This window comes from Vanacampus margaritifer, chromosome 2 (assembly GCF_051991255.1).
Source record: "Vanacampus margaritifer isolate UIUO_Vmar chromosome 2, RoL_Vmar_1.0, whole genome shotgun sequence".
Classification (NCBI taxonomy): Eukaryota; Metazoa; Chordata; class Actinopteri; order Syngnathiformes; family Syngnathidae; genus Vanacampus; species Vanacampus margaritifer.
The window spans coordinates 45,921,902-45,945,179 of NC_135433.1; the positions used below are offsets into that span (position 1 = coordinate 45,921,902).

Below are 23,278 nucleotides of genomic sequence, written 5' to 3' on the forward strand. Positions count from 1 at the left end.
ATCCTTTAGCTTATTGGGTGGTTTCCGAGAGCTTCTTTGCACATTTCAAAAACATGTATGATATGTAAATGGAAGACTAATTTAATTTGTCTGTAGGCTATGTGAATGCTTGTGTAGTTTGTCTAGTAAATCTGTAGTTTAATCAGGTTTTATGTTCAGTGGTATAAATAAATAACGCAATCAAGAATTCTGAATGTGACATATGATTATGTTGACACAACCCTCATTAGCCATTCTTTTCAACCTAGTAACACTCAGTGTTGCCTGCAGGGCAACATTATTTAGGGCAAATGGCTGACTGCATATGTTGGGTGCATGCAGGCTTCAACAAATATGGCATAACAATATGCATGGCTGTGAACTAGGCTGACAGGTAAGGACAAAATCCCCAAAAGCAAATCAGAAATGTATTACATTTTAAGAACCAATTATATTTCAATCTCTTTTGGTGATTATATCAACAAGGTTAATAATAATATTAGTTATATATATATATATATATATATATATATATATATATATATATATATATATATATATATATATGTATATATATATATATATATACTGTATATATATATATATACTGTATATATATATATATATATATATATATATATATATATATATATATATATATATATATTATGTATATTATTTATTTATTTTTACCATGTGAGTGAGTATTATACAGTTGGAACCGTCCAACCTTCAGAATAATATTCTGTGCTCTTGATCCTCCATTAACTAGAAAGTGGTCTGCTACCCAACACACAGATTGACAAAAACAAACAAACAAACAAACAATAATAGCTTAGCTTTAGCATTTAAAGGATCCAATGTCACTTAATATGTGTCTGTTATGCAAATACAAAGATTTATTAATTGTTTTCACTTTTATTCATTCTTCTTTGCCAGATCATCCTTTGAAAAAGAGACCACTGTCTCAATTTGCTTTTATTTCCTGGTTAAATAAAGGTTTTCATTGATTACCTTGCCATTCATTATCCTTGGTGGGGTTCTGTATTTGGGCTTTCCAAACATTTGTTGAGCCAAGGCTAATATTTTACACAACAAAAAACATGATTTCGTCTCAGTTTACTTACTCAGTGTGACATCTGTGCCTTTTCAGATGAACACAAATGTATGTATCTGTTGTATGAATGGCAACAGTACCTTCTATAATCTAGTGAAGAAGTTAGTATTTTGTCTACAATTTGATAACGTCAGTATATTTAATGTAAAATTAATAGTTCTACCTTTAAAAACACATGTTGCCACTTGCTGTGACTGAAAATGTCATCACGTGCACAGGTAACGATCAGTCATGGCTCAGTTTGCGAACGTCACATGACCAAACCAACCCAGAAAACAGGTGAGCCGTGATTGGTCATTACCTGAGCTCTGAGCACTGTGACGTAATTTTCAGTCGATTTGGATGATTGATGGATGATTGTTCATATCTATCTATCTATCTATCTATCTATCTATCTATCTATCTATCTATCTATCTATCTATCTATCTATCTATCTATCTATCTATCTATCTAAAATAACATTTTCATTAAATAAAATGCAAAATAAAATTATGTTAAAATTTTTACAGTTGTTTCGAACGTGTAGAGTTTTTGCAGAAAAGTCTATATTGACGTCACTGCAGGCCACTTTAACCACACCCCTCCTCATGTTGCAGCAAAACACTTGAAGCGCCCCCTTTTATTTTCCCACAATGCACCTGCAAACAATCGATGACGTAGCCATATGCTCATCGGTACTTTTCTCGAGATCAGACTTTCTGACCTTAGCAAGCATAGTGTAATTAAAAAGCAACGGTATGTTGTATTGATTTTAGTAAAATAAAACCAAAAGTCACATTTGATCTTCAGCCACAAAATCCCTCCCCGTTTTCTTTGGTTTAGCAATATTTGATTTCAAATACATGTTTAAATGGCTACATCAAAGAGCATATCCGTACGAATTTATGATAGACCAAAAACTTATGTACGATCTTGACCCTCCCGCGTAACCAAAGAGCCAATCGTTTACGCACCGCCCACAGGAGATGACAACAACAAAACAGAGCGAGCGAGGCTGGTAGCGTAGTTAGCTCCTCGGTATAAACAACAGCAGCTCTTCCCTCTGCTTCTTTGTTCCACCATCCCTGGTTGGATATGACAAACAATAGACTTATTTTAAAAACGGTAATGCTGTTCACGATCACCGGTCCTCGCTCACCATGACTGCCATTAACCCAAGGCTAGCCGCGTCTTCGAGCTAGTGTTGCTAAGTTAGCTCTATGTATGCCAAAGTAACGCGGCTCAGCTAGCTAGCCCACTCGCCTTAGGTTGGTAAGGTGGAGACCAACAGCGGGAGGTGCGGGTAAAGTGAGGTAAGACATTCCATTTTGGACATTTAATCCACATTGTTATGTCATATACATACTAATGCACACGTATGACCGGTAATGTCCGCTTGTTTCGCTGGAAAACGTCAATAATATTTTCAACGACTGCTGCTGTGTTTGGCTAATGGCTACTTAGCGTAGTTAGCAGGGGTATCATTACAGACTGGCTAACAGATGCCACTCACTTCAGTTATGGAAAAGAACACGCTATCTAAAAGATCATTTACATACGCTCAAAGACAGGCTAGTCACGCACAAGCGAAAGGTACAATATACATGACAATCCGTTGTCCATTGTGTGACCCTTCAAACTGAAGGGCCTCTAAATTAGGCTAATGACTGGTGACTTTTTATTGCTCTTATTAACGTTTGAATGCGTTACCAAAACTTGATGGTGAGTCGCATTGAATTATTTTACCAGCAGTGACGTATTATGTGGTAAAAAGGAAAATAGTTTACATGTTTACATTGACATGTCACTTATGATTTTTCCTTAATTTATTTAAAAACTGTGTTTCTCAACTGGTGGGTCGTGGGGCAGGTAGTACAAATTATAGTGAGTACTCAGTTTACAATGGTACTGATATATGACATTAGCTCATTAGCATCATATTTACTGTTTTCCATTGGATTATTTTATATTTATGACCTTTAAATCTTTTTCTATTACAGTATTTACTGTCATTACAACATTAGTGGTAGACTATGGGACGTTTCGACTTGTATACAAATTTGGGTTTTGTCGCCATTTTAGTAGCAGTGAAATATTTTACATGCACGAGTCAGAGGTCGGAGTTGCCTTTTATTTGGAAAATGACATTATTTTGACAGGAATGCGTCAGAAACATTATTACTTGGGGTGTAAATATGACTTCTAGTTATTTTATAAATAGCGTCTCACATAAAATATGTTTATAATTATAATCATAATATCCAGACTGCCAAAACTGTTCCAGTTGCCTTTTATGTTGCACTTTCCTTAAAAAAAGCTATCAGTTCCAAGATGTGCATACATGTATTTGTTATATGTTTATAAGCAGTTTCATAATGAGGTGTTCTGAAAAGCACTTTGAACATGTAAGAATATGTAGTTAAAAGATAAATGCTTTCAAAGTTTATTTTTGAATAGTACATACATCATCTTTATCGTTCTTATTGACTATTTTATAGATGGGTTATTGTCTTTGATCATGACACAAATAACTATCAGCTGGCATTGCTGGGGGGGGGATGTGTTTCATTGGTGTTTTTTGCTTCTTTAAAAGGTGACCTTGGAAGACTAAATGTACAAGTGCGGAGACCGGCAGCCAATTCAACATGAAGTTGTATGTGTTCCAGGTTAACAATGGCAGCACACTGACATTTGACACCGATCTCGCTGTTCAAACGTGAGACTCTGCACCCTGAAGCGCTAGTCTTCCTGCCATTTTGACATTGGTCTAACTTTTCTTGACTTTCTTTTCTCAGTGTACTGGAGCTTAAACATGCCATCCAGGCGAAATATAAGATCGCAATGCAACATCAAGTCCTTGTTGTCAATGGAGGGGAATGTATGGCTGCGGAGAGGCGTGTCTGCAGCTACAGTGCTGGCACTGTAAGTGTATAATCATTTTATTTTCACACAAGCTGTTTAGACAAGGCTGGTTTGATCCTGCCTGCCATGCATTTCTAAAAACCACAAAGGAGCTATTATAAGAAGCCCAAACATAGTTGACCCCAACATACTGTTAATACATGATAATGTACATTTCTCAGATAGTTGCTTAATACCCCGGCATAAATTTAGTAGTCGGTAGTCGGGGCATGGAATAGGTTTCTCTCATCAGGCTTTTTTTTGGGTGGGGGGTGTCTGGCAGGAACAGGACTTCACCTTAGCTTTTGGACCACAGTTTGATACCTGGGCTAGGCCCAGCACGCCTGCATTTTTAGTGTGGATATGCTGTTGGCGAATGAATGAATAATAATACAACTTATTCAATTCAACTACTTCGAATGGTGAACGGCCTCTTATTCTTGGATAATTGTATTTAAACTTGACCATCTAAAATCTAAACAAAAAATACTACTTGTGCAACAGTTGAAGTAAAAGTTGATTAATCAATGACACCCTTGATATATTTTTACAAAACCTTTTTTTTTGCACCACGGACCGATTTCATGTAGAGATATTTCAATGGCTCAGCATAGAAAACAACAAAAATGTCAGACTTAAAATACAACTCACCATTATGGTTAGGGGTGCACCGATAAGTTTGATGTACCCGGAGAGGATTGCATGTGCCTGAGAGCTGACTCGTCACATCAACAATAAACACAACACAAACTTTATCTATTGATTAGGGTTAGATTACTGTGCAGTCAGGACAGATAGATACATGTACAATGCATCCCTATGTACACCGGGGAAAAAATGGTATTCAATTTAATTTTGTCATGCACAAATTACGTTTTTTTAAGTAGACTACACGTCTACATCTACACTTAAAAAATGCATTTGGATCCAGAAGATTTTATTTTGTAAAACCACTTGACAAAATAAAATTGAGCAAACTCAACACACCATTTTCTTCAATGGATTCTGGTGTCACAAAACGCATAGGAAAAAGCAAAACAAAAAAACAAAACGGGGAAAAAACAAACATATGCAATTAATCCTTTAGAAAATCACTGAGCGAATACTCCGTGTAGACTTCAGTTATGTCCCACTTAAGAGGTGTATTTTTCCAGAAAATGTTGATTCATTTTGGAATTGTACAAAGTTGTGTGCAATTCTACCTCATACAAAGCCTGGAATGAGTCAGTCTTTGCCCTAATATGTTCAAATTATTTTGAAACTACAAGTAAAGAATTCACATGCCTTCATACATTGTATATTGATTCACGGGTTATCATGGTTTGCCTCCAGGAAACAAATCCCATATTCCTGTTCAACAAGGAGATGATCCTGTCCGACCGGGATCCAACCATCCCCAAAACCACCTTCTCCATTGAGAGTGAGATTCAGGTGAAGGTGGAAGAGTCGCTACTGATGCCAGCCGTCTTTCACACCGTTGCCTCTCGAACACAACTCGCTCTGGTAATTGACAGTTTGTGAAACGCTTCATGACCAACGCACCTCAACACCTAATTGTCCTGCACGGAGCATGTTCACATTATGTTTACACATTAAATAAATTATTTTGATGGTGCATGTATTTAATAAATATTGAATGCAATCGTCCAGTGGGATAAATTGTGTCATAATACAACCATTCTTGTTAGATTTAAAGCAGAAAATGAGCTCCATCTTTGACATGTCATTTGACTGATACGATGTGTTGTGTTCGCCGCAACAGGAAATGTTTGAAGTTGCCAACAAGCTTAGTTCGTTCTGTGAACGTTTGGTTCATGACGAACACCTCCAGCACCAAGGCTGGGCCGCCATCATGGCCAATCTGGACGACTGCACGCTGTCCTATCAGAAGCTACTTCTAAAATTCGACACTGTGTACTCGACGTACCAGCACGATCTAAAGGAAATTAGGTTTAAACTCACAAAGTAAGTGTCGCCAAAGGTTGGTAACTGCTGTTTAACTCATGCATTTCACTAGTTTAATTTCAAAAGTGAAACTGCCTTCACCACATAGTATTGACTTTATTTTATAACTTCAGTGATTATATCTTAGAGCTAATGAAAACAAGGTATTACCATATTTCGATCTGTGGAGTGGTTTTGTGGAAAGGTCTTGAGGAAAATATTCAAAGAAGCACATTTATTTGTCAATTTAAGACATTTTATAAAAGTTTTTTTTTTAAATAAATACACTAGGGGGGAATAATAAAACTGGTTTAAAGGACAATGTTTGTTAAGGCTTTTACGACTAATGAGTTGAATTAATAAGAGGTAAAATCGGGATAGGACTAGGTAAGCAGTGGCTTCCACCTATTCAATTTCAAACAGTATTTTTTTTCATTTGTAAATGGCTTTCTTTGGTGTAGTCATTATTATTATTTATGGAGAACGAAAGCAGTTATATTTCATACTTGTTTTGTGGAATAGCTTGGTTAAATGTCTCTGTTGTCTGTTGTGAAATTATGCCCTTTTGTTTTATTGTCATTTTAAATGTTCGAAATGAAGTAAAAAAAAAAATATATATATATTGAAATTCTGCATGAATCTGACTTCTACGGAAGAGGATTAGGGCCAGTGAAGAGAGAGGGAAAAAAAAAGTGTCAGGATTCTGACTTTATTCTCAGAATTTTGACTTTAAAGTGAAAATTGTGAGAATAAGGTCAGAATTCTGACTTTATTAGTGCCACTATTATTCTTTTTTTAAAGTGAGAATTCTGCCTTTAATCTCAGAACCCTGACTTTAAAGTGAGAATTGTCACGTGAAGTGAGAATTCTGAGATTAAAGTCAGTGAGAATCCTGCCCAACTTTTTTTCTCTCTTCACTGGCCCTAATCCTCTTCCGTGGACTTCTGACAAGTATTTTTTTAATAAGTCTGCGTACATTTATTTTGAAATGAACAACTGAAATAAATGAACTTCCCTACAGCATTGTAATTTATTGAGATACTCCTCTGTATTGTTTCTATAGCATATACTACTCAGCCAGGACAGAACGATGTGTTCCACGTTCTATTGTTTTGTCTTTGCCATCACTGGTATCTTTCTCTGCCTTAATTGCCTTTAATTTTCACAGGCTGGGGACAGCAGTCGCTGTGATGGCCAGGATACCCCTGCTGGAATGTTTAACGAGACAAAGTCATAGAGCGCACATGAAGAAGTCCGCCTCCACCCCGGAGAAAGATTCCGACGAAACGGAAGAAGAAAAATCCACTGACTCGGTGGTATGTGCCCCAGATGCACAACAAGTCCAGGAGGTACAAGGTTCTACCGAGGCATCCAAGAGCGAAGGTGCTGGTGAGCAAGTCATGAGTCAAATGACGGAAAGCGGAGGGTCTAGAGCCGCGCCGCAGGATAAAGACAGTCCCATGCCCCAATTCAGTGTCACTCTCTTGGACTGGATCAACGTGCAGGATCGACCTAACGACGTGGAGTCTGTTGTTAGGAAATGCTTTGATTCCATCAACAGGGTGAGTCGCTGTTTTATTATTTTTAGGAAAAAAAACATCAGAAATGTGTGGTGCTTAAAAATAATTTTAGAATTATTTTTCCGACAGCTCGACCCACGGGTCATTGAACCCTTCCTAGCAGAATGTCGCGACACCATCTCCAAGTTGGATAATCAAAACATGAAAGCCATCAAGGGGCTGGAGGACCGGTTGTACGCTCTCGACCAGATGATTGCAAGCTGCAAGAAGCTGGTCAATGAACAAAAAGAACTTGCTCAGGTGTGTTAAGTGGAAGAATAACGACGATCAACTTAACAACTTAAACAACTAAACTCATTAGTCTAACCGCTACAGTGCTTTGTAGAAGAGTTATTCTTTATATTGATCTCTTAACAGGGATTTTTAGCCAATCAGAAGCGGGCTGAAAACCTGAAGGACACATCCGTTCTGCCCGACTTGTGTCTGAGTCACACCAACCAGCTGATGATCATGTTGAACAACCACAGGAAGCTTCTGGACATCAAAAAGAAGTGCACCACCGCCAAACAGGAGCTTGCAAACAACCTTCAAGTCCGACTCAAGTAATGTTCTCCTCATGCTTTCTTTTGAATTCTGTCTTGCAGTTAGACTGCTTTGTGCTCAATTACTCAATCTTTGCATCAGATGGTGTTGCTACGTGATGCTCCACGCAGACCAGGATGGTGAGAAGCTTCAAGCTCTACTCCGACTCCTCACTGAGCTCCTGGAAAGGGTGCGAGTGGTAGAAGCCCTTAGTACAGTGCCCCAGATGTACTGCTTGGCGGTGGTGGAAGTCGTCCGGAGGAAAATGTTTATGCGACACTACAGAGAGGTCCGTAGTTTGGCTACTTTATTATTTCTGTTTGTTGGGTGCGATTACACAAACTAGCAATTTTCTTTTCCCAGTGGGCCTATGCACTTGTGAAAGATGGCAAACAACTGTATGAGGCGGAGAAGTTCAAAAGGGAGAACTTTGGGAAACTCTTCAGTAAGTCTAGTTTACTTGTTTAACATCATACATGAGATAATGGCTTGAACATCTTTTTCAGGAAAGTCCTTCCTGAGAAATCGCTTGTTTCGAGGGCTTGACGCGTGGCCTCCGACATCATTTTGTGTAAGGCTTTTTTTTGTTTCTTGATTAATAGCATTTCAACCTGATCACTTTTATTCACTCTGCTCTGTATTGTTCACAGACACGGAGACCACGAAGATTTGATGATGAACTTCCAGATATCTCCCTCAATGACTTGCAATACTTGAAATCGTGTTGTCCTGTCGAAGTGCAGCCTTTTCTCATGTAAGCATTTACCAATGATGTTTGTATGAAAATGCAATTGTAACATTTTTTTATTCAAATTTAAAATCCATAAAAGTCATCCGAATATTTTTCTCTCGTAGGGTCCCGACGATTTGCAACTTCGAGCCTTTGAATCGGCATGTGCAGAAGCTCCATCATCTGGTCCAAGTTGCACAGAGTTTGGACGACATGTCTCTAACGGTTACTAACCTGCTGAGTGAACAAAGGGTAAATCCATATCTTTCAAAGGTGGTCTTCAGACCATTATTCAACAGGGGATGTTGTCTAACCATAATGATAATATTAAATGAAATGCATCAATATATGGTGCTTCAGCTTCTGGGAAGACAATCTACAAGATGTTGCATGTTTTTTTGCCAATCTACATGATGAGGTGTGGAAAAAATATTGCCTATAAGTCACATATGGCCTATTGCGTTTTTTAACTAATTTGCTCCTAAATACGTATAAATATGTTCTATTTTAAATGTTTTTAATGTCCCAAAGTCATATTTGTTTTCTATGTTGTTTTTTTTATGCTAGAGCATACAGAAGGCAGCCTCTCAACTGCAAAAAACGGTTGAAGAAATTGTAGTAATTACACAAACGGCCAGCAGGTGGCAGCAGTGCAAAAGAGATCAACCAGGGGCCATGTTGAAAAAAGCTCATTACTCACAGACTGACAGAAATATACATGATATATATTTTTTCCTGATGAAAGAAGAGACTCTTAATCTTTCTTTTGGTAGGTTCCATGTTTTTATAGCAATAGAACACAATATTCTGTGGGCCTTGCAAAATCAGACAAAATTCAGTAAAACAGCTGAGAGCGAAAATGAAAATGGCTGGGAGTGAATGAGTTAAAGGGGAAGTCAACTCTAAAATGTTTTTTACAATAGTATGTTCTATGCAGCACCACTAGTCTAAACACAGTTAATGCTGTGTTTGTGTAATATGAAGCAAGCAACAGAATCCACCTGTTTTTATCCATTTTAGGGGGCGGCCATTTTGCCACATGCTGTCGACTGTAAACGACATCATAGTTGCTCAGGTAATGACCACTTACAGCTCATCTTGCAAACGTCACATGGCCAAATTTAAAAAATAGGTAAGCTGTGATTGGTTGTTACCTGAGCTTTTAGCAACTGTGATGTCATTTACAGTTGACAACAAGTGGCATATTGGCCGCCCCCTGAGGTGGATAATAGACTGTCTAATTCATATTCCACAAATGCAATATTAATCAGAATGTCGTGTTTAGACTAGTGGGGGCATGGAGAGCATTTTGTTGTAAAGAGCATTTATGGGTTCATTTCCCCTTTTTTTACCCAGCCCACCAAACATTTACATTGTTCATCTAAGAGCCCTGTAAGATTTGTAGCACTACGGTAACTGACCCCCCCCCCCCTTTTTTTTTTTTCTTCTTCTCAAAATTGGTTCATTAATGTTAGGTATAATTATTAGTTATCTGTATTGCTTTATGTCATTATTTGGTTAGTTCAATTAGCGTAAATATTACAGATGCTCCCACCTTACGAACGAGTTACGTTCCGGACGATCGTTCGTAAGGTGAATTTGTTCGTAAGTTGCTTCAGTGCTATATTTTGTATTATAATTTATGTTTAAAGCCTATATAAGTATATTGAAGGTTTATATAAGCATGTTTAAGGCTTGTACAAGTAACCTGCATTGGTTTGTACTGAAAAAAAATTAATAAAATGGAGAGAATACGTACAGTACTGTACTGTACTACGTATGTTAGAGAGAGAGAGCGAGACACACACACACAGTATGTACATGTACGTAATAAGATAAATAAAATGAAGTTTAACTTACTTTTGGAAGATGTACTCGATGCTTAAGGAGATGATGGAGGAGGAGGAAGAGGAGGATTTTATATCATGAGAGATTCTTCGTCGTCGCTGGAATCAGCTTCAAAAGTTATTTCCTGCTTCATGGGGACCGGCGTTTTCTTCCTCCTCCTCCTCGCCACGTTGCTCAGCCACCAATGAGCTCTCACAGCGCCAATCGTCGGTATTAGCGGCGGAAAGAAGCACTACGCGCAATACAAAATCTAACTTACAGCATTTCTTTCCGAACATTTTTCGACATACTGTACGCGCAGAAATGTTCGTATGTACCGTTGTTCGTAACTCGAATGTTCGTAAGTAGGGGAGCGTCTGTACATTTAAATATTATATTCAATATTAAATATATTTAACTTTTATTTAAACTAATTTATCAATTGATACTAATCGAATGATTGACAAATAATACAATATTATAAATATCACAATGAGCTATTTTACAAATTTGGTGTACAGTGTTGTCATGTATGATGAATGACCCGGCCTTTAGCTTAAACGTCTGGTCAACCTTATGTACACCTTCATATGCTCATACAGTAACACTTAATAGACATTTCTGTAATTGTTACGTCAGTTTTGTTTTGCTTACATTTACCCCTGTTTTAAGCACTTTAGCAAAATATATAATGTTACATATGTTTATTTTTGAAGTGCTTCTACTAATTCCGATGTAAATCATCACAATTGTCTTTGTTTTGTCTTTCAAGGCGTCACGTAGCCAGAGCACACACAGGTCAAACGCGTTAACGCCTCAGTCTGAGCCTCAAACCTCAAAAACTCCCACCTCTCTCAGCCTAGAAGGATCCAGCTCTCATCCGATCCACGTCCCCGCCCCTTTAGAGGACCTATCTCCAGACAGCATCGACGCACAGACGTTTGACTTTGAAACCATCGGCCATCCCAACATGGACGCCGTCTTGCAGCCCGGGTCCCTCGATCTGGATTCCCTGGCAGAGAGCCCCGAGTCCGACTTTATGTCCGCCGTCAATGAATTTGTGATCGAGGGGAACCTAACCTCCCCAATCCCCATCAGTGACCCGACCAGCCCCGAAATGATGGTGGAGTCTTTGTATTCATCCGTTATCAACGCCATTGACAGCAAGCGCATGCAGGACACCACGATCCTGGAGAGGGAGAACTCGAGAATCGCCGTGCTCCATCAAGCCATTGACAACTATCGATTAGCCGCCGAGGAGTCCCACTCCAACCTGAGGTGTGTGAAGGACGACCTGTGTCGCCTGCGAAGTCAGGTCTCCAAAGAGCAAAACGACTTTGGCTTTGCCCTGAGGAGCGTCAGCTCAGAAGTTCGCGACATAGTGGACAACATCTGCCGGGCGCTCGAAATGGAGCTGAAAGAGCAACATCAGAGCGAGATCGTCGCCGTTCAGCAAGCGTATGAGAAGCAGGTTCGCTCGCTAACAGAGGACAACCAAGTCAACCAGAATATCGTGCGAGATGTGCAGCGAGCCATGTTGGAGCTGGAGGGGCTGATGGAGCGCAAAGAAAAAGAGCTCACCCAGCTGGAGGGCGACAAGTCGCTTTGGCTCGAAACGGAGAGCAATCTGAGGGAGAAGCTCATGAAATCGGAGCGGCTGATAAACGAGCGAACCGCGGAGCTTAAAAACCTGTTGGCTAGCCGAGACTCTCTGACAAGTCAGCTGGAGAGTCTTCATTTTGAGATTGAGCGTGGCCAGCAGAAGATTAGGCAGGAGCTGGAGGCTGAGAAGCAGGCGCACTTTAAGGAACTTGAGGACAGATTGAAGATGGAACATGCCGCAGAACTGGGTAACCTCTCAAAGACTCACCACGAGGCTTTGGAACACATTGCTGCTGACAACATGGCGAAACTAAAGGAGACATCGGAACATCATAACAATACTGTAAAAGAAAAGGACCACCAAATCAAAGACCTAGAGGCTCGCTATACTGATCTTGCACAATTGCGTTGCAAAGTGGAGATGGAGCTGGCCCTCAAAGAGACAGAAGCAGAAGAAGCGAGGGTTCTCCTAGAGGAGACCAAGATGCTGCAGGCCGAGGCGGTGAGCTCCCAGGTAGCAGGCCAGACGCAAGTCCTCAACGAAGAGCTCGCAAAAGCCAAAAAAGAGCTCCAGATGAAAAACGAGGAATACGAGCTGGACCGAGCCGAGCTGAAGAGCCTCCTGAAGATCGAGAAGGACCATTGCATCTCGGAGCTGGTGGACAGACACGACAAGGAGATGGCGCTGTTACGAAGCGAATTGGCCCAGGATGCTGACAGGAGCCACGCGGAGCAACTCAAGAACCTCAAGCAAGAGCTGGACCAGCAGGTGTCTACTCTAAATGAAGAAAAGAAATTGCAGTTTAGGAATTTCCAAGAACTGGAGCGGGAGTTGAGGACTGTGAGCAGTAATTTGCAGGCTGAAAACGAGCTTTTATGTAAACGACTAGAGGAGGAAGCCTCATATGAAGCTTTGAAAGTGTTGCAGCTGCAAAATGAGGAGACGGAAAAAAGACTGTCTGACAGGATTCGACAACTTGAGGATGAGCTTCAAAACAGGCCGTCATTATCGAGGTAAATCGTTTTGACAAAATCACCTCATAGTCTCCAACATTTTAAATCCAACAAAAAAAGTTGTTCTGCTTTTCAGTGACGCAGGACTGCCCCTGTGCGCCGATAGCCGCGCAGATGCGCCTCTCTCTCTGGATTCGGCTCTGCAGGAGCGCCTGCAGCAGGAGAGGGCCTCCCTGCAGATCCAGCTGGAGCTTCTGGAGAGGAGGAAAAATGAGGAGATCCAGAACCTCAAGAGCTCCCTGATAGCAGAACAACAGGTTTGTACGTCTGCTATCGTTGCCGCAACAAAAATCCATCCCTCCACGGTTCCACCTGATGTTTCTTCTCGTTTGAGGAGAGTTTTACTAAGGTATTTAGTTATGTAGGCATGTAGAAGTCTCAATGGAAGGTTTTATAATAAAAAAAAAATTAAAAAAAAATTGGAAGAAGCGACTTTTCTTAACCCGGGAGCGCGTGACCGCATTTCTACTGTTAAAGCCGGGAGCGCTCCAGCGTCCTTCTCCCTTTAAAGTCATTTTGTTTTGTTTTGACCAATTCTTGGTGTCTTAGCCGATGAAATGCATCAGAATATGCATGAGAGGGTGATGTGGGCCTCGTAGCATGTCGGAATTTTATTCAAGCATTTGACGCAGATTTGCGGGAGTTTTTAAATAAATGACGCAATTGACGACGGCGCGGGTGGAATTCAAATCAGTGTAACGAGTCGACAGTGACATACCGTTAAGAAATATGTTTGTAGACAATGAGGATGTTGAACATTTTTGACAGCTTTGTAATGGAATTGATGACGAATAATTACCACTCGATCTCCCGAAGTTATCACAACTGCGCTCCAGTGTTGAATTTAAATATATTTGGACTTATATACCCGCAGATGCGACATTTATTTGTTGATTTAAAAATAAATATATATTGAAGGTTTATAATAATAAATGTTGTTTGTGTGAACGCCACAAGTGTAAGCTCTGAAATGCTTCAGGAGCTGAGATACCTATTATTTAGACAATATTGTTGAATTTCCAGGAAAACTTCCGGTTTTCGGGGGTGACTCTAAAGTCACCCATAGGTTTTTGCAGGCATGTTTTGCCAGGCGCTTTAGGCCTCAATGAGCTACATACGAATGTTAAGTGTGTCACAGTCATTGATGAATTCATGCCAGCCATTTTAGAAAATTTCAACATTTTCCATACCCTCACTATATTATGTTTAATAATTATATACAAACTGAATCTGCCAAATGACACAATAGACTCCCCCCTTTTTGCATTCTTGTATAATAAACAATAGAAAAATGTGAGTTGCGCAAAATGTGAGTTGCGCAAAATGTGAGTTGCGCAAAATGCAGCCGTTATTCCCATGGACTCTCAAACTGTGTTTATTTAATATAAAATGGGGCAATGATGTCATCTACTGGGGGTTGTGCATCAATAAAGTTGTTTCCAAGTTTGACATTTGCAGTAGAACAGATTCTCCCCCACAACTTGTCAAAAGGCAGTGAATGAGTTAACGAAACCTCTAACTGAAATACAGTAACCCAAGTGCAGTATACACTTCTTGAATAAGAAGTCCTACAAGCCAAGTCATGTTGTTTATTATGATTTTATTTTATTTATCTCTATCAAGCATAACAGTAAGAACAGCATGATAGAGGAAAAATGCACACAAAAAATAAGATGCAAGTTTGAAATAGAAAAGATAATAAAAAATTGCCATTAATTTCATGCATTTATTTGTGTTTTTAATTAAATCTTTATCTGGTCAAATAATGTTTTCGTCATATGCCACCTTGGAGCAATTTTTTATTAAAAATTATCCAGAAGATCTGAGTTCAACATCTCAACAGTAATTAATCACCGAATTCTGTAGTCTTTTATTGAGGAAGAGTGATTATCTTCTGTGTTCAATGTAAATAAGACTTAAGTAATGACCAAACCGGTAACAATCATTTTAAAAAAGGTTGAAGAGTACATCAACCCCCCCCCCCTTTTTTTTTTTTAAATCACTATACGAATATGAAATCCAAAATAAACAACAATCACTGGTTAATAAACAGTAATCAGAGGAAAAAAATACTTTTGTAAAACACTTAAATGCAAAATAAAATTGTATTTAGTTTCTAAAATAATTAATAGTGACAGCACTAAATGACACTCACTTCCAAGCTATTTGAATTTCTGCGCTGATGACCTCGGAGTTCTTGCATCTAAGTCTACTTGTGTTTCTTTAGACAAACTTCAACACTGTTCTGACTCGCGAGAGGCTGAAGAAGGAGCAGATCATCAGCGAGCTCACGGAGAAGCTGCAGAACGTCACTCAACAGCAGGAAAAGGATAAAGGTGAGCACCTCTCACGTCCTCTTGTATTCACGTGAGAAGCACCAGATGACAACTTGCTTGTTTGTGCTCGTAGCTCTGATAGAGACTCTGTCTGAGGACCGAGCCAGCGTGATACAGGAGAAGAAGCACCTGGAAGAGGATCTGAACCGCCTGCGCAGCACCGCCTTGGTCTCCTCGGCCATCTTCACCAGCCACGCCGCGGCGCAAGAGGTCGCCGGAGCGTGTTCGTCCGAGCTCCTGGCCGACCCCGACAGACTCGCATCTGTGGCCACCTTGGGGGACGACGAGCATGTCGACTCGGCAGTGGAAGCCAGCATGGTGACAGTCCAGTAAGCATCCTAATCAAATACTAACCAAAATGATTAGTTTTGTTTTTGTTGCAAATTACACTCAACAAAAATATAAATGCAACACTTCTGATTTTGCTCACATTTTTTATGAGATGAACGCAAAGGTCTAAAACTTTTTCCACATACACAATATCACCATTTGTCTCAAATATTGTTCACAAGCCAGTCTAAATCTGCGATAGTGAGCATCTCTCCTTTGCCAAAATAATCCATCCTATCTCATACTCAGTATTGACTAGGGTTGGGTATCGATTCAAATTTCCTCAATCGAGTTGATTTCGATTCACAAGAATTCAGTTTGATTCGATTTCGAACAGTAAATTTCAAGAAAACAACAAAATAATTCATTATTTAAAATACTTTTTTCTTATTCATTTTTTGGGGAAAATATATTAAAATAATTCATGGTTTTATGAATCTATATCTTGTTCAAAAAGGAAAATCAATTCGATAGTGATTATTTGATTAAAACATTTTTTTTTTAACCCAGCCCTAGTACTGGCTGGTTTTCTGAGTAATCAGACCCCCACCCCAATAAAACAAAACTGCACCTTTCAGAGTGGCCTTTTATTGTGGGCAGTCTAAGGCACACCTGTGCACTAATCACGGTGTCTAATCAGCATCTTGATATGGCACACCTGTGAGGTGGGATGGATTATCTCGGCAAAGGAGAAGTGCTCACTATCACAGATTTAGAATGGTTTGTGAACAATATTTGAGATAAATGTTTATCGCGTATGTGGTAAAAGTTTTTCATGTTTGAGTTCATCTCATAAATCAAAAGTGTTGAGTTTGTATTTTTGTTGAGTGTGTTTTTTTTTTTAGTTGCATACCTTAACGCTTCTCTTTATTTTTGTGTGTCTAGTGATAACATCCTGATGTCTGAAGAAAAACAGAGGATACTCTTACTTGAGAGGGTATTTACACGCACTTAGCATTAGCAACACTTCCAACAAATGCTTGGATCGAGCTTCTGTTTCTACTGTACATAAATAGTGTGAAATCACACAAATAGATGATACATGTGTTTCCTTGTTTTATACATGGGCAGCATCTTGCCTCTGTTTCAATGCTGCTTCCAAAGGTGGAAAATGACCACGTTAATTCTTGTTACCTCATTCAACTTCAAAAAGCTTTCCACATCCCTGAACCCAAATTAAAGAGAACTGTTACTTGTAATGTGGGCTAATCAATGTCATCAATGATTTCTTTCAGACTTTACACATGAAGGAGGAAGAGAACAAGCGCCTCAGCCAAAGACTGGTCAGTCCACCATTGCTGCTATGCTCAAGTTGCTCCATTTGGTGGCAGTAGCATCAAAGAGTATTATTCTGATAAACTCACAGGCCATTTTTAGCCTGTAGTTGAACTAAAGGATGTATAACACAATAAATGGACCCAAAAAAATGTACAGAATTCACAACCAGAAAAGTGACTTTTTTTTCTTTTTCTTTTTCTTTTTTTTAGATGTCTCAAAGCATGTCTTCTGTGTCCTCACGGCATTCCGACAAAATCGCCATCAGAGAGTAAGTGAACAAAATCACTTCACAAGTCAATGCTAATGATTTTTTGATTGACCTAAAATTCCACACTATCAACGAATGCGCCGTCGCCGACTGCGCCAGAATTACGCAACTCGTTCCATCATTGTCTTAATGCCTTTTTGTGTTTGTTAGTTTCCAGGTAGGCGATTTGGTTCTTATCATCCTGGATGAAAGACACGACAATTACGTGCTGTTCACCGTCGGCCCTACGCTCTACTTCCTGCACTCGGAGTCACTCGCTGCGCTGGACCTCAAACCGGGTTAGAGTCAAAGTTTCAGAGTCAATAATTAGTTTATTTCAGCTAAAACTTTTTATTTTTTATTTTATTTTATTTTTTTTTAAATATATACATGCATGTGTTTAACAAGTCTGTCTGTTGTGGTTGTGTAGCCTCGGGGACATCAAGGCGGCCGTGGGTGCTCGGAAAGGTGATGGAGAAGGAGTATTGCCAGGCTAAAAAGGTATTTAGAGAGTTTAACAAGCTCAATGTTTCAGTTGAAAAATTGTGGACTTTATCCATTTCTTTTATTGGCTGTGTTCGGATTCACACTTTATCCACTAAATAGACACGTTGTCATTTGGTAGTGTTGTTTGAACGTGTATTGACCAAGTAATAGCCACAATGCATCTCGGAAAGTAGCGAGCAACGATGCTCAGTGGAAAATCCAAATCCCATGCCGCATTGTCCGACAACTAAATGATTTTCCGTTTCAAGGGTATTGGTTCATCAGTTGGGGTGCGAAAATGCCCTTAATATTAGAGCTACACATCACAATTACAAATATTGTATGTGTTTAATATTTATTACAAAAGATGAGCCAACTGAAGGTAATCCAATACATTGTAGTTATGTACTTAGTGGCACACCCAAGTCGTGTTCAAAATCTATTTTTCATTTGACTGATGAGTGAGCCGCTATATTATTTTAACCCCTTCAGACCCATAGATGGTTGCAGTGGACATGACATATTCGCATGTCCAAACCAAGGAAACGCATAATTTGGATGATGTCAACACTTCTGGTTCATGATTGGATGTTAATTAACCAATCACAATCGCGTTGATTTGCATGATGTTGATGTCAAAAATGTTGCACATAAGCTTGGTAAGTTTACAACACGTTACAGACGTATTATCCTGGTGTCCACTATATCAACTAAAAGCATGATAAGCCCCCTCAAATAAAATAAAATAAATAATACAATAAATAAATCAAATCATCCATGTTGTTCTTATGTGGGAAAAGAGTCAGAATCAGCCCCAAAAAAAGAACAATTTTGCCCAGCAGAAAAAATGCAGGTTTGAAGGGGCTAAATTTTTTTTATAAAAAATGACATATTAGTGATGAGGGAGTAGGGAATGGGTGGATGATTCCGAACACAGCCGTTATCCTTTTAGATCGTTGGGCCTTACAAAAGCTCTTCCTGTGTTCTCTTACCAGGCCCAGAACAGGTTCAAGGTTCCTCTAGGAACCAAATTCTACAGAGTCAAAGCTGTTCCGTGGAACAGAAGAGTATAATAACCAAGTCATAAAATGTCGAAAATCATGTTTTTGTTTTTTTCAAGACATAGCATTTCACTTGAACAAACTTTTCAAAAGATAAAAAGAGAAAATATAGGTCAGCATCATGCAATTTTGAAGTCGTAAACACTCATCTGCCATCAGATTTTGTTTTATTTTATTTGGTTTGTTTTCTTTTAAAGCAAAATTTGGTTTTGTGGACCAAATGCTATCAACATGAATCATTAGGGTGTTGCCCTATACACTGTGGCATGAAGCCATATGACCTGCTTGTAAAAACAGAACAAAATGGAAACATGAGTTCTCAGCATTATCAGCATTTGTCCTGTGTGGAAAATATTGTCATTATCAAAAGAAATGAAGACAAAAAAATATATATACAGTACATTTACTATGATTCTAGATGTTTATAGAGGAATGTTCATGGCATGCATATTGATATGTTTTCTTTGATTTGACATATTCAGATAAGTGTCGTAGTGGGAAAATGTAATTGTTCCTCACGGCAAAGCAGTCAGGCCCGCCTGTGAATACTGACGTGTACATTATTATGGCTGAGCTGATTGGGGGACAAATAGTCACCATTGCAAACCTGAAAATGCACTTTGAAAAATAAAAAAAATGAAAAAACAAATGTAAAAAAAAAAATAGAAAGGAAAAAAAGAGAAGCTTTTTGGGAAGCAAGCGGACCTGTCGTGATGATTATCATGTCAATCATACGCATTTTCCGCTAGAAAATGTAGAAAGGAGCTGTGTGTGACCGTGTTTCATGATGAGACAACATTGTACATTAATCATCACATCTCTCGTGTAATAAGAACATGACTGTATTGCAAAAAAGAGTTTTCAAACAATAAAGGATGGATCCCAAATACACTTTGTATGCGCTGAAATCTCAATTTATTGCACTCTAACTCGCGGGAATAAAAGTATTTAATTTTCTTTAAAGCAATATTTTGCCTTTACCATATCAATTCGGAATATGCGGCGGTAACTCCAGTAAGTTACAGTTTGCATATTCCAAATTGATTGCACTTTTAATTTGTGATACACACACAAGCCTTTTTATACACTACACTTGACCAAGCAGTTTTAGGGGGATGAAAGGTTTCTTTATTTTTCTCAAACTGCTGCATCACTCACTCTGCTTTAGCTGAACCAAATTGACAGCAATTTTACTGAGACGACACTCGTCCTTTTCAAATGGGGGCGTGGTGCAATGGCAAGTTTTTTTTAAACCATATTAGAATAAAGTGTAATTGCACATCCACTACAATAGGTGGCAGTGTCACTCTCATTGTCAGAGTGTGCAAGAGGTATTATCTCTATATTTAAAATTTAGACAAATTACATTTTTTTTCCACAACAAAATATCAACTTTATTTTCATCTAACCGCTGCGGAGTCAATTCTACTTATTAGGGATGGGCGAGTACTGATACCAGGTATCATCGTTGCCGATGCCAGCCTTATTTTAAGGTATTAGTACTCGCGAAATTAGAGGAATAGAAAATTGTCATTAATTTGAATTATTTTGGGGGGAATATACTATACTGGAATATAAAGGTGTTTCTTTGAAATTATCTGTCATTTTTGGAGGGAATTGTATGTAGTAGTGGTATCGGTATTGGTGACTACTCAAGAGTTGAGTATCGGAATCGTCCTGAAAAAAGTGGTAAGGAACATCCCTACTTTTAATAAAACAGGATTAACTATCTTCTTCCATACTGTTTGTAATTTTTATTTTGCATGCACCCATTCATAACTTGAAGTTAGCTCAGCAGTTTTATTAAAAACAAAGCAGAAAAACAGTTCTTTATTCCTCTCCAACCTTGGACCTAGCTAAAATGATCTTACTCCAAATTGATGACAATTTAAAAATGGGACACACTCACACAACATTTAATGTATGGCCTTTATCATACAATTCATGCTAGTTAAGCATGTTAACACCCCCTTGCCCAAATCAAAATGTATTATTATTTTTCTCAAGCTGCTGTACCATCATTTTATTTTAACGCAACAGAAGTTGGTTCATTCCGAATTAATTACAGTTGTAATACGGGCAACACTCACACTGCCTATAACATGCCTAGACGTTTGCTGTAAAAGAAGCAGCAACAATAAAAACAACATTTCCTAATTTTTCCTCAAGAGTTAGTTAAAAAAAATTCTCCTTGACTGAAGGCAGCTTATTCCTAATTACTGGAAATTTTATTTTGGGATACACTCACATAACCCTCCAACACTGCTTAGTCAAAGTTGGCTTGAATTTTTTTTTCTTCTCGTTTTTCTTATGCGGTTTACACTCCATTTTGTGTCTTACATAACTGACGTTATTCCAATTTTACTGTGGGGACACACAAGGTTTCTTAAAATAAATTATTACCATAGTTACTTTGAGGGCGTCTATAATAACTTGCTTTAATCACTTCTTTAAAACAATTGGCAGGCTTTAGTGCAATCACTTAATTTTCTTTGGGAGGAAATAGTTCAGTTTGGAATACACAATCTTTGTAGCACCCTGTAATGTCATAATTTTCTGAATGTGATCATATTTGCATTTAACTCGATACTAAAATGTGATAAAACCAATAATGTAATTTCATCAATGATAAGCGGTTCACATAATGGATGATTAGATGTAATAATAAAAATTCTGACTCTTGCCTTAGAATCTAAAAATGTTCAGTTCATAGTTCTACATTTTGTGTTTTGAGGAACTAAGACTTATATACATTTACATAAAAAATTGGAGTGTTAAAATATTGGTGTTAAATGTTCCGGAGTTGATTTCAACTCCCAAAGTGTATTTTTAACACTGTCTGATTTAAATGAAGGTCAGTTTTGGGAGTTATTTGACAGAGTTGATTTATTAAGTGTTAAACCAACTCTGCAGAGAGTTAATCAAAGTAAGCTCCGCCCACTTGGTTAGAACTGCTCTGCCGCAGAGTGTTAAAGTTAAATGTACCTGTTCTTTTTTTGAGTAATAATTCTATGTTCATGTTTGATTGTTAACGAATTATAGGGTGGCACAATCTTTAAACACACTTTCTAACTCAAGTTACCATTAAAAAAAATTAACTTATTTTTTCTTAAGCTGCTGCGCTATATTTTGCCTTTAACATCCCTGAAGTTCCATATAGATTGCAATTTAACACTCACAAAATTCTGAGTGACTTTGGGGGGCATCTATACTAACAAACTGCTTTAATCACACCTTTAAAACAGTCGGGGGAATTCGGCCCGCTATATAGCACATTCATTGAATTTCCCTTTTGAGGAAGCGTTGCAAGTTGGCACGCGGCTGCAGGCAACAGACTTGAAAACGGCTTCAAATAGGGGGGCCCGGGAACGCCGCGGCCCTCATGGAGACGCGAGCGAGCCCACCAACATCACTTTCCCAGTTCACAGCGGGGTGCATCGCAGCTCGCCGCCGAGCGCTCCCTTACCATGTGGGTCTCGGGGTGTTTTAACAATGTTTAGCTCCATTTCCTCCGCTCAGCATAAGCCTCTTGTCACATTTTGGATGGCTCCTTCATAAATTGATGGTGTGATTCCTACAATTTTCGGGACAGGCCTGAATGACAAAATATGCAACACAACATTCGATACCGAGGTGGCTGGCAAGCGCCGAGCATGTGCACTGGACAGGCTCTTAGTGTAAATGTTTACAACCCCCCGCTGAGCTCGGTGCTGCCGGGAGTCGCTCGCGTCAGGCTGAATGGGATGCCGCGTTGCCATGTGCGCCCGGTTCCACTGAAACCTTTGAATGGCTGTCAAACTTCGCTCGGCAAACACTTGACGACCCTTCCTCGGCGCGGGCCAGATTTTTAATTGGCTTGAGAGGAGAATGGACTGGACATCATAGTGGGCACCTTTTAGCTACGATATTGTTTGTAACGGATTTAAAATATAAAAAAAAACTGCACTAGATAAATAGATACTTTCTTCATCCCGTTGGGGAAAATAAATAGTAAATGGAGCAGAGTAATAAAATTTTACTAACGTATAAAAATAACCACAGTGGAAATTGTTGATGTGCTTGCATTTCAGAAAAAGTAAACTGATGAATAGTATTGAAAAATGGAACCTTAGACATTTGACGTAAAAAAAAAAAAAAACTACTGCTAAATAACGAGAAAATACTGAATAGAACCAATTAACGCTGCAATTAACAATTTTTTTAAGTAATCGTAAAAAAGTGATAAAATATTACTAACAGTGTTGGGAGGCTTACTTTTAAAATGTATTCCGTTACAAATTACGTGTTAAAAAATATAGTTGGTAACGTAATCCAAGTACCATAATATTAAAGTAATCTAAGTTA

At 38.7% G+C, this 23,278-nt stretch overlaps 1 protein-coding gene across 1 annotated transcript; it reads left to right on the forward strand.

The window, feature by feature from the left end:
- Positions 1-2,030: 2,030 nt before the first annotated feature.
- Positions 2,031-19,825, forward strand: rb1cc1 (RB1-inducible coiled-coil 1). Its single transcript, XM_077557976.1, has 23 exons — positions 2,031-2,389; positions 3,670-3,792; positions 3,872-3,998; positions 5,310-5,480; positions 5,740-5,942; positions 7,090-7,483; positions 7,571-7,741; positions 7,859-8,043; positions 8,126-8,312; positions 8,387-8,468; positions 8,530-8,594; positions 8,674-8,777; positions 8,879-9,005; positions 11,353-13,196; positions 13,273-13,453; positions 15,424-15,532; positions 15,606-15,861; positions 16,748-16,799; positions 17,098-17,145; positions 17,350-17,408; positions 17,559-17,686; positions 17,818-17,888; positions 18,869-19,825. Exons 2-23 carry the CDS (start codon positions 3,722-3,724, stop codon positions 18,944-18,946), a joined length of 4,713 nt encoding a protein of 1,570 aa, XP_077414102.1. The 5' UTR covers positions 2,031-2,389; positions 3,670-3,721; the 3' UTR covers positions 18,947-19,825.
- The last annotated feature ends 3,453 nt before the right edge of the window (positions 19,826-23,278 follow it).